General features: G+C 34.2%; 2 protein-coding genes across 2 annotated transcripts; both read right to left on the reverse strand.

The window, feature by feature from the left end:
- Window positions 1-2752: 2752 nt before the first annotated feature.
- LOC132747338 (uncharacterized) lies at window positions 2753-9110 on the reverse strand. The gene is made up of 2 exons (XM_060736687.1): window positions 3432-9110; window positions 2753-2818 (listed from the first exon to the last, which is right to left on the reverse strand). The coding sequence occupies exons 1-2, from the start codon at window positions 9108-9110 to the stop codon at window positions 2753-2755; spliced, it is 5745 nt and encodes a 1914-aa protein (XP_060592670.1).
- A 2069-nt stretch (window positions 9111-11179) lies between these two features.
- Window positions 11180-16089, reverse strand: LOC132747336 (prostaglandin E2 receptor EP4 subtype-like). The gene is made up of 2 exons (XM_060736685.1): window positions 15296-16089; window positions 11180-11401 (listed from the first exon to the last, which is right to left on the reverse strand). Exons 1-2 carry the CDS (start codon window positions 16070-16072, stop codon window positions 11231-11233), a joined length of 948 nt encoding a protein of 315 aa, XP_060592668.1. The 5' UTR covers window positions 16073-16089; the 3' UTR covers window positions 11180-11230.
- Between the last annotated feature and the right edge of the window lie 886 nt (window positions 16090-16975).

Genomic DNA, 16975 nt, shown 5'->3' on the forward strand with positions numbered 1-16975 from the left:
TGTATGCTCTATACACATCCGTGCAGTCTGACTATTACATCAGCTGTTTGTAGCTCATTGTGTTTTGTATGTTCATGTCGAAATGCCTTAGTACCTAACTTTAAAGCGGAGTAAATCTGTTACATACATTCAGCTATAGTTAAGGGTAAACACGCACAATTAAGTTCCGTAGCTCAGTATGTATAGTGTACCAGTTTTTGTTTGGATGTAACTAAGCAATGCTTGAACTGCATTTTGTCTTCTATCGACGTCATTTGTACAAACTGAAATGTCCTCCATAATTTGTATAACATAGTTGTCTCCCATTGAATTTCAAACTCTAAATCAATCAGACAGTTAAATATCTTAATATTATAATTGGCCAATATTATATGGACTGTGGTCTGGTTGAATGACGTGCACGCTTATGGTAGTTTTACATATCCACATTGATAAAACAGTGTTGGTTTGCAGTTTCTTCCCAAAATCGCATGAAGGAAGCGTATACGTACACTGTTACAGTGCAAGTAAATGCTCTGTGTATTTTCGTGCAATCCAACCGTGATCTCTTCTGTTTGTAATTCATTGTTTTTTGTTGTTTTTTTGTTTTGTTGTTGTATTGTTGTTGTATTTGTGTTGATGTTGCTGCTGCTGCTGTTGTTGTTGTTTTGTTGTTGTTGTTAAATAAACTGTACTGGCTTTACTCTTCTGCGCATCGGTCGAATGTTCCGCTATCGGTCTGAATTCATTAAGCTGCGAAGGGAGCGTAAACTGGCTTGTGAACTTTTTTCACATATGAACACTCGAAACGTTTCTCTGTCGTGATAAAACATTTAATCTAAACAATTTATTAAGCGTTGATATATGACAAAATTGTTGTTTATACACGATATATTTGTAGACAGAAATCACAAATTACAATATTTTATACAATACAAATATTCAATTCAACAATTCGTTCTAAAGCGTATTTTCAGTTTGTTAGTGAAGCAAATAACTGTCAGGAAAAATAAACGGTTTCTTGGCTATTTGGGTCTGTTTTTAAATTATATAAGAAACTCAGGATATTTCAGATTAAACATACTTATTTAAAGCGTAACTTGTTAATGCATTGACCAGAATTCACTAATTGAAAAATGTCTAAAAAAGTAAAAAAAAATGTCGATTTATTGATTGTTTAAAACGCATTTTGTTTTCTGTTCAACAAAGAAAGAGACAACAGTTATATTATTCTAAACTCATCATCAGTAACAAAGTTAATATCATTCATTAATTTGTTTTGCCAAAAATAAACATATAGTAAACATACTGATGTGCACGTTCTGGCTATGGAATCTCTCATTGCGACCAGTGTTCAGCCAGTCAGTATATCTTGTCGTTTGGTGGTGGTCTGAATTTTTCATTATTCAGTCATGAACGGTTTTGTTTTGGTTAAAAGAAAGACAAGCCAATTAATACGGAAGCGTCCTGGTGCCAATTTAATATGTTCTATAAAAAAAGATAACTCCTACGTAGGACTTTATAAATCCTACGTAGGAGATATAAAAACCTAATTAGGACTTTTAAAGTCATACGTAGGACTTACAAACTCCTACGTAGGACTTTATAACTCCTGCACAGGAGTTAAAAAAAGCCTAATTAGAAGTTTTTAATTCCTACGTAGGCTTTTTAAGACCTACGTAGGACTTTATAACTCTTAGGTAGGACTTTATTACTCCTACGTAGGACTTTATAACTCCTATGTAGGACTTTGTAAGTCCTACGTAGGACTTTCTAATTCCTATGTAGGAGATAAAAAAGCCTAATTAGGAGTTTATAACTCCTACGTAGAAGTTTAAAACTCCTACGTATAGGAACACTTATAAAATCCTACGTAGGAGTTATAAACTCCTTCCACTTCCGAAAATTAAAGATATTTAGAATGGTATGGGTAAATGTTATGTTGCGGCTTTTCACTCTTGCTGATGAAGAAATATGATAAGTCCATATGTTAGCATGTTTTCAAAATTATCGTTGCTTTGAAAATGTTTCAGTCTTCTTAATCTGTATTCGAATGTTGAAAATGTAAATAGGAAACACACTTTTTTACATTTTTGGCTGTTATCTTGTTATTGTTGTTGTTTTTTTTGTTTACGACAATTTGTTCTTAATTGGGCTAGATATCGGACATTTAAATGCGTTTATTTAAACAGACGTTGCAGTGCAAACGTTAAACCGTGCAAATATTGCAAATTTCATTCTCAAGACAAACAACAAATATTTTCCTAACACTCAAAGGAAGAAGAAGTTAATCAGTAAACTGATGACTGCAGTATTTTAATGATTTGTTGTTGATGAAATATATCAATCAACATCGTGTTTTCTTCTTGACGATTGTTGTTTTCCAGATGCTCGTCATCATTTGGTCAGGGAAAGATTAATGAAGAAAGCTCGCGCAGGTGCAGAGAGAGGCCTAGTTCTAATTATGTCATAACAAATCAAACATTATTTTATTTATGTAGACCACCAGCTTATAACATATATTGATTTAAACATTTTTTAAACAAAACAAATGTTCTGCCTCGTAAAAGTGAATAAACAAAACACAATTACTATCAGACAGTTTAACCAGCTTTATTCAATATCTTTATACGTGTGTATGCGTGTGTGGTAAAGGAATGTTGTGGCTTTATAGACATCTACAGCCAAATCTTTTACAAAATTTACAAATGGCGGTGCCACACCGCTTAAACACGAGAGCGTAACTAAATCAAACACGACTCTCACTGTAGCGTTATCGACTCATAGTATCGTCCTCAAAAACATCGTCCCAAAACTGACGATACAACACACTCCCCGTCTGTTATTATAAAATAATAACACTAATAACCCTATATCAACACTTACAACATTATATTTATAACACTTTACCTGTTATTATAACAAAAATAGTTTACAAAAGTCTAATACTGAAAATAAAGGTTGAAGAAATATATCCTGAAAAAACTTCAGACATATATCCGTCTAATTTATTTATTTATATATATAAGTCTAGTAATTAGTATTGACTAGAAATCTTAATGATAATAAAAAGTAAAATAACAAAACAAAATAGAGGTTTCCAAAACTGATCACTTGAAATACAATATTGAGATTCTAAAAGTCAAAGCTTAGAATAGGCAATTCACAAAAAATTTAAATATTCTCTTCCATAATATTCAATAACTAGTTTAAGATCTTTACAGAATTCAAACAGGAAACGGGAGGTCGAGGGTATGATTCCCTCTGAAGCCTACAATAATTAATTACTTAACGTCATTTTGAAGAAAAATATACAAAGAAAGTTAAAGGTAATGTATTACATTAAACAGTACAAGAAACAATATCCTTACATTACACATAGCTATACAAATAGCTTTATATTACTTCCTGACAAGTAACACCAAATTAACAATTGGTCTAGTATAACAAACTTTCTTTCCTTCTTTCACAATACAAATTTCAACTTTGCGGACTCTACCGTCTTTACTCGGAAAAGTACGTACAACTCTTCCCATAGGCCAATAGTTGCGTGCTACTTCAGCATCCTTAAGTAATACAATGTCATCAACTTTTAATGGTTCTTGCTCTTGAACCCATTTATGCCTAACTTGAAGAGTTTGGAGATATTCTCGTCTCCAGCGTAACCAAAATTGATTGGCTAAATATTGGACTTGTTTCCACTGATTTCTATATAGATCTTTAGTCTCTATATTGCCGAGGGGTGATTGGTCAGATTCTAACTTCTGTGTTAACAAAGCAGAGGGACTCAATATATCTGGAACTTCGGGATCGTAAGACACTGGAACAATTGGACGGGCATTTACAATAGCTGATACCTCTGCCATTAAAGTTACAATGACGTCATGAGTCAAAGTTTTGACATTTAATAGCATAGCGTCTAGTATTCTGCGAGCAACACCTATGAGGCGCTCCCAAGTACCTCCCATATGAGAGCTATGAGGGCTATTAAATTCCCAAACTGAACCAGATTTCTGTAAGAAACTCTGAACATGTTCATCTTCAACATTAATTGCACTGGCTTGAATGTTATCAATTGCCCCAATGAAATTTGTACCACGATCAGATCTATAAACCTTAACTTTCCCACGTATAGAAACAAATCTCCTAAGGGCGTTAGTAAATGCAGAGGAAGATAAATCTTCGATAACCTCTATGTGCACTGCCCGAATAGTCAAGCAAGTGAATAAAACAGCCCAACGTTTTGAAAGAGCTTGTCCACCTCTAGTACGTCTTGAAACAATCTGCCACGGTCCAAACACATCAACCCCGACATAACTGAAAGGAGATGATTGAACTACACGTTCAATGGGTAGGTCTGACATCTTTTGGCATAAAAATTTCCCCCTTAATTTTTTACAGATCACACATTTGTGAATGACAGAAGAAACTAATCGCTTAGCTCCAATAATCCAGAAACCTGCCGACCTAAGGGCTCCTTCAGTAATCTGTCGGCCCTGATGCACAACCGACTCATGGTAATGTTTTACCAATAATTCAGCTACAGGATGCTTTTTGGGCAAGATAATAGGACTCTTTTCTACTTGAGACAACTGACTTCTGCACAAACGTCCACCAACATGTAACAAACCATCACTGCTTAATACCGGGTCAAGGGATAAAATGTTACTGTCTTTGTTAAGACTTTCTCCTCCAGAAAGAAGCTTAATTTCCTTTGAAAATACCTCAAGTTGGACTTGAAGCAATACCCATGACACAGAATCTTCCTTATTGGCTAAAGTTTTCGAGAGTGGGCAGATATGCCATCCTTTACATGGTAAACTTCTGTGAAAGGAAATGGCAATATGTCTTAATATAGAAACTGCACGTATTAAACTTAGCCAGGAGGAAAACTTTTCAAACAAACCCATGCTGAAATTCAAGTCTTTTACGTTTGAAGCCATAACAGAAATCTCTTTGCGAATTTCTTTATCTTGAGTGGGGTTTACAAGAGGAAAACTTTCAGGCCTAGAATCATTTGCATCACTTTGCAAGAACTTTGGACCTGATAACCATGAACTCTTCAGTAACTTAACAAGACTGGCACCTCGGCTACCAATATCAGCAGGATTGTGTTCAGAGGGAACATAATTCCACTGTGAAGGATTAGATACACTAACAATCTTATGGACACGATTACTAACATACGTGAAAAACCTTTTGGACTGATTACAAATGTAACCTAAAGTAACCTTACTATCTGTGTAGAATTTAACTGTGTTTACATCAACACATAAATGACTTGCTACAGACTGATACAGTTCAACAGCTAAAACTGCAGCACATAATTCAAGCCTGGGTATAGTGTGACCCTTTTCTGGAGCAAGTTTGCTTTTCCCAACAACAAATCCTACATGATTATCTCCCTTTAAAAATCCCTTAACATACACAACAGCTGAGATGGCAGTAAACGACGCATCTGAAAAGATATGTAAATCAACCTTCGACATTTCACTCAGTGACCTTTCAAAATAACACCTACGAATACTGAACATCTCTAAATCTTTTAACCTCTCCTTCCAATTCTCCCATTTCAGTGCTATCTCTGTAGGCACAATGTCATCCCAATCAACTTTAGTACACATAAGTTCTCTAAGGATTAACCTTCCTTCTAAGATAACAGGGGCCAAAAATCCAAGTGGGTCAAATACACTATTTATAGAGGATAAAATACCCCTTTTAGTGATAGGACGAGCTGACATATCTGTTTTAAAAACAAAGTCATCAGAACTTAAATTCCAGACAATTCCAAGACTACGCTGACTTGGCAGATCGCCACAGTCAAGATCTAGATCTTTTAAACCTTTCGCCAAATCTCCTTGGTCAAAACATTTCATAACCTCAGGGTCATTTGATGCTATCTTGTGTAATCGTAACCTACTAGCACTTAAATCTACTTGAGTTCGTTTAACCAAATCAACAGCAATATCAGCTGTTGTATGCGAGGACAAGCCGTCATCTACATAAAATTCTCTTTTCACAAAGTCTTGCACATCTTGATCAGACCTTTCTACAGATTTATGAAGACCGTATGTAGCTATTGCAGGGGAAGGGCTGTTCCCAAAGACATGTTTACACATGCGATATTCTACCAAAGGAAGGGAAGGGTCATTTCCTTCAAACCATAAAAAGCGAAGCAAGTTTCTATGCTTCTCGAGAACACTAAATGAGTAGAACATCTGTTCAATGTCGCAGATTACTGCAACTTTATCTTTTCTAAATCTCATCAAAATACCTAATAGGCTGTTGGTGAGGTCAGGACCTTGTAACAGGACAGAGTTCAAGGAAATACCTTCAAACAATGCTGACGAGTCGAAAACAACTCTAACTTGGTTTGGTTTTTTGGGGTGGTATACACCAAAGATTGGTAAATACCAACGCTCCTCATTATGACTCAAGTCTGGGGCCCTTTCAGCATGACCTTTACTAAAAAGGTTACTCATAAATTCAAAGAAATGCTGTTTCTTAACAGGGTCTTTCTGAAGACTTTTGATCAGAGTATTAGTTCTTTTAACTGCCTGAATTCTATTGTTAGGTAATTTGGGACGTAATGATCTAAGAGGTAGGGGAGCTACCCAATTCCCTTCTGGGGCCTTTTGAAACTGATCATTCATAATACTAAGGAATTCTCTATCATCCATAGATAGGGAAATCTTATCGTCATCAGGAGTTTTGACAAAAATGGGGTCTTGCACAGACAAGGGTGAACACTGACACGGTTCAAACAAAGATGTTCGACCGTCATTCAATATATAAGTTTTATGCACATTTACAACATCTTTAGCATGAATCTGATCTAAACATAATTCTCCAATAACAACCCAGCCCAAACCTAAACATTGGGCATATGGTGCACCTGACTGGCCAACGACTTGATCAACTATATGGTGAGCCTCAGTAACATCTCTACCTAATAACAAAAGAATATCAGCATTTTCATCAAATTCTGGTAAACAATCAGCAATTTTCTTTAAATGATCATGACACCTAGCATTTTCTGGCGTACATATTTCATGTTTATCATTCGGTATGTCAGTACACTCTATCAGAGTTGGTAACATATAGCGGACAGAACCATCAAGTGATTCAACTACACACTGGTTTGCTCTACGACCACTACAAACCATAGTGCCTGAACAAGATTTCAGTACATATTCATACATATCACTCTGTATATCTAACAAAGAAAATACATCAGGTTTAACAAGAGACCTATTGCTCTGTTCATCTAAAATTACATAACATTTGATAACATTATCAGGATTATCAACAGTATACATATTTGCAAGAATGATTTTTGAACATGATTTTCCTGAAAATGAAGCATTATGACATATGTCTGTACAAGCTGAAACAACGTTCTCTTTGTCATGTTGAGTGAATGTTTCTTTCTCCCCGCCATCAGACTCTGTTGATTTCTTACTGTTATTTCTGGCAGCTGAATCTGTTGGAAAGTCTATATGCATTGCGGTGCAATGTGAAGTACTCAAACAAACACTACACTTTATCTCTGCTTTACAATCGCGAGCTAAGTGATTGCTAGATAAACATTTGAAACATAATTTATTTTCGCGAAGCACTTTTCTTTTTTCAGATAAAGACATTGCTTTAAACAATCGACACTTCTCCAAAGAATGAGGTAATTTGTGAATTGGACACTTCAATTCTATTTCTGTTTTCCTGACAGAAACTTCTCGTCGTTCACGACTCTGTTGACTAGGAGTATTCTTCAGAGTAAAACTTTCAACGAAGAAACTAGGATCATTCCGTATTTTGCTCTGCTCCCTTACAAACTCAGCTACGACCCTAAAAGGTGGAAACGGTACTCGATATCTCCGTTTATACTCAGTTGCTTTTGTTGTCCACTTCTCTTGAATGTTATGTGGCAGTTTACTAATGATTGGAATAACACCCACTGCTGAATCAAAATATGACAGAGTAGTTGAGAATCTAGGGTCTTCCTTTAAACCTTCAATCTCTGATAATATGTCACAGAGATCGTACAACTTGAACGAGTCTTTAATTGTCAGTTTTGGAAATGATTCCAATTTCTTGACTATCGCATAGTAGGTATTTTCAGGGGATCCAAATCTCTCGTCAAGTCTATCCCAAATTCTGCACAATCCTTCATTTGGGTTATCAATGTATGCTGATTTCAAACATAAAGCTTGTTTCTTTGAGCCTTGACCTAACCACTTTATGAGCAAATCTATTTCTTCCACAACCGACGCACCTATTTCCTGGACTACAGATTTAAATGTAGACTTCCATGACTGATATGTCTCGGGTTTGTCCGAGAACACTGACAATCTAGATGTAAGAATGTCTTTTCTCAAAAGAAACTTTGTAAAGTCACTAACTACATCTGTTCTTGTATTATTTGGAATGAAGCTTTCTGCATTAGGATTAAAACTATATTTATTCAAAGAATTTTGCACAAATTCTGCTGTTTTGATCTGTGGATCAACTACAGGTACATCTGGTACAGAACTAATATCACTTCCATTTAAATCTTCGTATTCTGATTCCACAAGCGCAAGTTCTTTTCTTTGCTCTAAAAGCTTTAATTCAGTCTGTAGATTTGCTCGTTTACGAGATGCTGCTGCTGCCGAAATTGCTTCTTGTTCCTCGATTTCTGCTCTCTGTCTTTCCAACTCTGCTTCCTTTTCTGCAAATGATGCTCTTGCTTTAGCTGCTTGTAACTTAGCTGTTGACCTTGAGCCCACTGACGATTTGTCATAGTACTTAAATGTTCTGAGCTTATTAATAAATTCATTCACTGTTGTTCTCCTTTCTGTCATTGACTCTAACAATTCATCCAATGGTTGTTTACTGTCCTCAACTCTTGACGCCTCTAAATATCTCTGATATTCTGTAACGACACTGTCATATCTGTTGAAACACTCAACAATTTGTAACTTTACCGACTTTAATTTAAGCTTGTCACATTCCGAGCTTAAACTTGTGTTATCCTTTATAACAGTTTCAACATCTCTCCAGTATTTCTCCACCTTTGCCTCAAAGGTTTCTACTTTTTCTTCAAAATTTGCCATACCTTTGGCAGTAAGAGTTCTTGTACGTCCTAGAGACATATGTTAGATCTGCTGTTTAGTTGATGCCGAACGAATAAAGTAACATTCCTTTACTGTTCTGCCTCGTAAAAGTGAATAAACAAAACACAATTACTATCAGACAGTTTAACCAGCTTTATTCAATATCTTTATACGTGTGTATGCGTGTGTGGTAAAGGAATGTTGTGGCTTTATAGACATCTACAGCCAAATCTTTTACAAAATTTACAAATGGCGGTGCCACACCGCTTAAACACGAGAGCGTAACTAAATCAAACACGACTCTCACTGTAGCGTTATCGACTCATAGTATCGTCCTCAAAAACATCGTCCCAAAACTGACGATACAACACAACAAAAGTACAATGTGTGTATATGATCAAATCTATGCTACAACATAAACAGTTTGTTCGTCCGTTCGAGATCAACCATAACCTTCAAGTTGGATATACTTAAATTTTGCCTGTGCCAAAAGGACCTATTTATGGAGCAAGAAGTTACTTAAGTCAAGATCAAAGTCACCAGTTCTAAAAATAGGATTTTCACACTTTTATATTTGGTAAGAATATAGCATGAATAGTCCTCTACCTTCAGCTGGAGTTAAGGGTCAATTGGGTCAAGGTCACCTTTGCTAAAGTTATTTTTACACTATTCTCTAAAAGCCATTAGGTATTGACTGGGGTCTTTCATATCATGTAGATGTTAGGTACATGTCTCAAATAATCTTTTACCTTTGAAAAAGATTTTGATTATTTTGGGACATACAGTATTTACTTATTGACCAATGTCCTTGATATTTGGTAGGAATTTACCTCTGCTGGTCCTTTTACTTATGATTGGGTTTGAGTCACAAGGTCAAGGTCACCGTCACCAGTACTAAAATAAGATATTTACACTGTTGCTCACACAGTAATTACATGCTATGTCATTCAATGTTAGGATACTACGTCTTCGCGCACCTGCGCATACATGGTACATGTAAACCTTTAAAGGTTTTTTTACTGAATTCAATCTTTGGTGCGCTTCATTATTTTTTGATATTCTAACAATTTCTTAGAATAAAACACATTTTACATTCGAGTCGCCAATCACAGGAAGGTTGGTAGCATTTTGCAGGTGCGCGATGAAGTAGAATCCTACCATTGTGGTGGTTCTCTTATGGAAACTGGAAACCAGGAAACGTTCATATTCTTTTGTTCATTCTACAGTACAGGACAGTGAAAGAAAACACTTAATCGATTTATATGCTTGTTATTTACATATAAAGATACAAAACAAAGTAAAATACAAACGAGCACAAACAATTTATAATCAAAGCATGGTCTAAAGCTACATTATAAAACTGATTCTTCTGAAAGAATCAAATTCAGAAATTAATTCATTACTAAGCAAAACTCACTCTGAATTTATCGAATCCAGAATTAAAAATATAATGTTAACAACAATTCCTTAAAACATGACATCTCTCGTGTAATAATCATTACACAATTTCTGTAATTTAACACATTATTACACACTTAAAATCAACAACAAAAACTGTACAAACTAGAGCTTCTTTGATATCAACATATATACGTTTATTTATAGAAATAGATCATAGAGATTTCAACAAATAAATTTTAAGCGTTTGTTAATACAACTTGATCATAGATAAAAAGTTACATCAATAATGAGTCATTTGTAGTCTTTGAAATTTATAAATCATTTGGCCAATCCTCTTTATTTTTTGGTTAGCATTGACAAATTACAAATCCATTAACAAATCTTATTTTCTATAAAAACTAGATCACTAATTGTCTCTTCAAACATTTCGTCTGCATGCAAATGTCGTCATGGTTTTATTCACCTGGCTGTATGATTAAAAACATGTTGTTCTGGATTGAAAAATATCTAAATGGCTGTATGATAGTCAGTATATGAGAATGTTTTTTTTTTCTTGTTTTTTTTTTTTTTTTTTTTTTTTTTTCGTTTCTCCCTTACTTGAAATTCAGGTGCAATTTTACGCACAGTATTTGCAACAAATTTGAATTGAAAAAAAAAAAAGAACAAAAACAAAACAAAAACAATAAATTGTCAATTTAACATCTGCTTACAAATAATTGCCGTCAATATGACGTCAGTATAATTAAAGAGAAGATAACTCATGAATCCTTTCTGCGACAGAGGAAATCGACGATACGTTTCCGGTTGGTTTTACGAATGAGGATATAAACAACCGGATCTACAGTGTAGCTGAATCCTGAGATGAGATGAACATAGCTTGTAATTTTTACGTCGACTGGTACCCTAAACTGCTGCAGTAAAATCAAAACCTGGAAATAAAACATTCAAAGCTAGAAATAATAACCGTGTAAATGTCAGAAACCGTTTCTTCGGCACACCTCGCCGAATACTCTTGAACTTTTAATCACAGTTCTATACTAAATGATGACTTAAGGGCTGAAAAGTCACAATATCTCTGTATTTGCGTAAGTGAATTGCGTTCGCTACAGTGCAATAATGACAGAATGAAAAACTATATGATGTGGGTGATCATAGAAAATGACAACAGAAACATTTTAAACGAAAACAAATGGAGGGTTGATTATCTCATTTTCAGTTTTAAGATGCCATTGATTTTTGTTTTCTTTTTTCTCTGTTGGTTTGTTTTTTGTTTGTTTTGTTACCTTAGATCATTTCAAGAATAATTAACTAAACAATAAGGCGGCTGAAAATAATATATGTAAATTGGATTAAGTTGTCTATCTTATTCTTGGTAACAAAATTTCCGAAAATATTTTTTTCCGGTGTAAGTAAAGATGAAAAAAAAATGGTCGTTTAAAAGATTGAAAGATCAACACACAAATAAAACAACTTTTATAAGTGTATCAGCCATTAAAATAAGATAAATAAAAAGAAAAAAAACGAGAGTGAAATAGCTTTCTTTTTTGTATATATGAAATCTATTCTTTTAGTTTAATCTTATTTTATTGTATACATATGCATACATTAAATTCATACACAATAACACATAGACATATTAATGTAAATACAGTGTAACTTCCGAATTCCGGAACTTCTACAAACCGGAAATTTCTGAAATCCGAACATTTTTCAGGGTCAGGAAATTTCTCCATCTGTTTTCCATGTAATTAATACCTCTGAATTACGGAACTTTTAAAAATGGTTGGGCTAAAAGTTATAACAACATTATCTAGAGCCTTCTTTAAGGTTATTCAAAAAAGATGTGAAAACATATGTAAAGTCTGACTTATTATACTAAAATCTCAAGATAAATATATCAATTATAGAAAAAAATATATATTATCTGATCTTTTGAAGGAAACTATCGAGATATTAGATTAATTAAATTGGCCATTACAAATTTGCAAACCTCAGTTCTGATGTTACAATATTGTGACTGGATATCGTCTCCAGTAAATAAAAATGTAAATTCAAATTAAAAAATATAATGAACATCTGTCCCTTTTCCTGTAATAAATTTCCGTATGATTTATCACTCCGTAGATAATTCTAGATGTTTCCATTGTTAATGATCCAGGAACGTCAATTAAGACTGTGAACATGGTGAAATATATGACATATAATTGAAATACAGACCTGCTATTTGTCCTTTTCATTTTTACTGTGCCTTAAATTGTTGTTTATCATGACAGCGATGTTTGATTGACGACGGATTTAGGGATGATGAAAATGTGAAAGAAATTGAGCCGTGTCATGACAAAACCAACATAATGGGTTTGCGACCAGTATGAATCCAGACCAGCCTGCGCATCCGCGCAGTCTGATCAGGATCCATGCTGTTAGCTACTAGTTTCTCTACTTGTAATATAGTTGGTAAGCGAACAACATGGATCCTGATCAGACTGCGCGGATGCGCAGGCTGGTCTGGATCTATGCTGTTCGCTTACCAACTATGTTGGTTTTGTCTTGACACGGCTCAATTTTGTCTTGTTTTAACTCTTATCCTGGTGTAAACGGAAGTAATTAGCCTTTGCCGCCAGTCTAAAGACAAGACAGTCTGCACATCCGGGCATTCTTACTTAGCTCTATCAGAGGATCGACCCTATAGAGGTACGATAGTTTTTTAAGTTTAAGCGAGGGGTAATGGTACGATATGGCATACAGTATATCAATAAAATATATGTCTGTACCTTCAAATAATCATTAAGATATCCCCGAAATTGATAATAGAAAGTTCGAAAATGGACGCTGGACAAGTCCATTTTTAGAAATTTATCAAGATATGGGGTTAATTGTGTAACAGAAACGTAGATGAGATTTTTTATATCAGAGATCTCTTGCAATTAGACTGACAAATTATTCTCTGAATCAGATGAATGGACAAATGATGCTTAGCGTGTTATTATTTCTTTCTTAACATTTATTGATGGCCTAAGATTAGGTCAAGGTCACGGATATTTTTTCGCTTCAGAATCCTTAATGTTACTTATAAATTCTTAAAGAAAATCGTCTACAAATTCTTATTACACCACTGTTTTTAGTACAACAGTAAAATACTCGTATAAACAAATGAACCATGTATATTATGTTTTCTTTATCGACAGAGTATAAAATACCAAATGAATGTAAATTTTCTCTCTTATTCTATATATTGTAAAACAGGCCAAATTAACAGACATTTCACAAACAGACCTTATGATTTGTAGTAAAAATAGACACGTTAGACTACCACTTAACATAACAAGACTAAGAGACATCCTGCATATTTTCTTGTTTTCTAATTTTTGTTTGATATTACTAAATAGTAAAATAACTTCCCATGTACATGCAATACTTATGAATATTTCATTGTTATTTTTCTGGTTCGTCGTCTAAGTATAGTCCGCCATTTTCCAAGTAACGCTAGTGAAATAAGATAGGTTGTGGCCTTTATTAAGTCGGTAAAAACTAGATTAAAGCTTAGATGAAGCGACTGCATTAAGGCCTCAGCAGAGGACAGGGTTTATATGAACAACATCAATTATAGATTAGATAGATATACAATTGTTAAAGCAATACAACACTTGCATTCAAAGGTAATGCTATACTTTACGAAGCATGCTTCCCTCCTAAAAAGTTACTTGTAAATAGTTTTCTTGGAAGATTTAGACATTATTATTACTGTTATATTTGTAAATATAATAACTGACCAAATAAGGGGTTTGCTAAAGCGGTAGACTAAAGGTTCGACCGTAATTAACAATGACACAGTATATAAACAAGTCTACTTCCTGTTATGGCAAGAAATGTTCAAGTTAAAATAGATATGCTCCCATGTAAGTACAGTGATCGGAATTAACACTTGATTATAATCGCAAGATAGGGTACACATTGAACTGTTTAGCTTCGCAAGAAACGGTACAGTGATTTCGTTTATCTATAGTGAAGGAGGGAAAATTTAGGAAATTACCATGTACTTCTGGAATAAATGAAACAGCTGAGCACCCTAGACACGTTATATGTTCTAGTCTTACGGTGAAGAATTAGTTTGTCTTCATAATATATGATCCAAGCAAGGAAATCCCTGCATATCTTTCTCAGTCTATAGTCATTATAATGATGGGATTCGAACATCAAAAATTCTGCAACATCCTCAACTATCTCATTGCTATATTTACATTTTAGCCTAATTTTTCTGAAATTTAATTCATTGCACACATAATCAGGCGATAATTAAAAAGATTGTCATTTGTCATCGTTGGTGTTCCGTACAATAAAAATTATATTAAAAGAACATTTAGAATTAAATTTACGACCAGAAATACTAGCCTTGACGCTGGTACATCTAAGAGTTATTATAAACCCTATCGTCTGTTCAGGCTCTTGGGTCATAGAAAGTCAATATAAAATCAACGCTTATATTTATTTTAAACATGTTTCTCCTATTATATATTCAATTTAATTTCGAATTTGCATTAAAACAATAATATTTCAATGAAAATCTTCAGTTTTGAAATAGATACAATGTCGATTCCTATTTAAAACGTATTTTTTTTTAAATAGATGAGTAGGACAGTTTTATTTTAATTTAAGATATCATATACGGTATGTGCATTTATCATATACATTTAATGTCATGCTACAGATTCAATATGCATAAAATAGCTGGAATATCATGTGCCATAACGTTGTAAACAGTCCATAAACAATCATCAGTTAAGTTGACAATATAATATTAAATTTAAGCAAAGTTCATTACTTACGTTGTAAGGAGTTTCGCAGACCAGGTAGACAGTCGCTAGTGCAAGCATCAATTTAGCAAAAGCAACTTCCACTGAGGCTTGGTTTACTTTCGATGAGTTGGTGTCCCCTGTTGAACTGGTGGCAGACTCTGATGGTACATAGCTAACAACCCGTGAGGAGAGCTTCAAAACAGACCGTATCACAACCGCATTCAGGCATACAATCATGATCACGCATATTATTCCCGCGAATCCATACGCCATCCCGTACACCCTCTCTATCGGCGGTGCCTTAAAACTGAGTGATGTGCAGTACATTTTCCCCGTACTCTTTCTCGTGCCGGTATAACTTCCAAGTCCAATTAATGGCAATAGATTCAGTGCCGCTACAGAGACTGTAGCAAGAAGACAGGCTAATTTCCACGTTTTGACACTCACGTGTTGTTTATAATAGAACGCAAAGCATATCGCCAGCACGCGATCAACCGCCATAAGTACATTCATAACACCTGAGAACAGTTTGAAATGTGAGTGGAATGTAGCCAGGGAGGCACACATTGGATAATTCACATCCGTGACATATCTGATTACCATGTGGCGCGTGATCGAAAAGCAAACAGCGATAAAGTCGCACGTGCAAAGCACGAGCAATAAGATAATAGCGGGAAATACCGCTTTCTTTATATCACGGATGATAAAGAAAAGAGCAAGTAGGTTTGTAAGAATTCCTGGTATCCAAATCAGGCATAATGACAAATAAAATGAGGTCTGAGACTTGGTCCTGGTACTGCTCCTCATCCCTGTGGTATTTGTCGAGTCCGAACCATTGAGAATAATCTCTGTCAAATTAAGCACCGTTATGTTCTCCATAGTTTTTTTCTCTTTTGACTGAAATATATGCACATATTGTACTTTCTATTATTTTCTTTTGAAACATATAGAAATGTAAACTTTTATGTAATAAGTTCTTTTTTATTTGTCTGATAAAAACAATTCATTGATAAAAGATATGTAAAATAGGTTTCAAATAGTCTTTCGGATGTTAATTATATATTTTAGTCCTGCTTAACGCCATGCAAAAGATGCCGTTACATAACTGTTTCAAAAACGTTAGAAAAATTCTGAGAAATATACATCCATGATAAACTTTCTTATCATCATCATCATCACTACCACCACCACCACCACATAATCACCATCAGCAGCAGCATTATCATCACAATTATATATTATTATCATTTAACTATTATTATTTTATCATCATCATAATCATAATAATCATCATTATTATTATTATTATTATTATCATTATTATTATTATTATTATTATTATTATTATTATTATTATCAGCATCACATATTCCTATAACTAATAAAGACAAAATATTCACACATACTCCTTCCTACCTCTTAACTATAGATTTATCCTACAATGATACTGCTTCTGTGAAAGACATTTATATCGCTGACTGGTGTTGACAAGGTTATCATGTGAACAGGAAAAATAGTTCTGTCTCATTAAAACCGATAGAATCATGCATTGTGATAAAAATAACCTTTTACCCCAGCATTAGTCAAAAACTATCATATTGTCAACAACTTAGTAAGTCTTATTCATTTTAAAAGTCGATGTCAATGGGAAAATATTCTGAACTTTTTTTTTTTTAGAAAATGTGTAAGTTCAGCAAATATTAAGTGAAA

Source organism: Ruditapes philippinarum, unplaced genomic scaffold (genome assembly GCF_026571515.1).
Source record: "Ruditapes philippinarum isolate M1 unplaced genomic scaffold, ASM2657151v2 ctg392_1_1_1_1, whole genome shotgun sequence".
Lineage (NCBI taxonomy): Eukaryota > Metazoa > Mollusca > Bivalvia > Venerida > Veneridae > Ruditapes > Ruditapes philippinarum.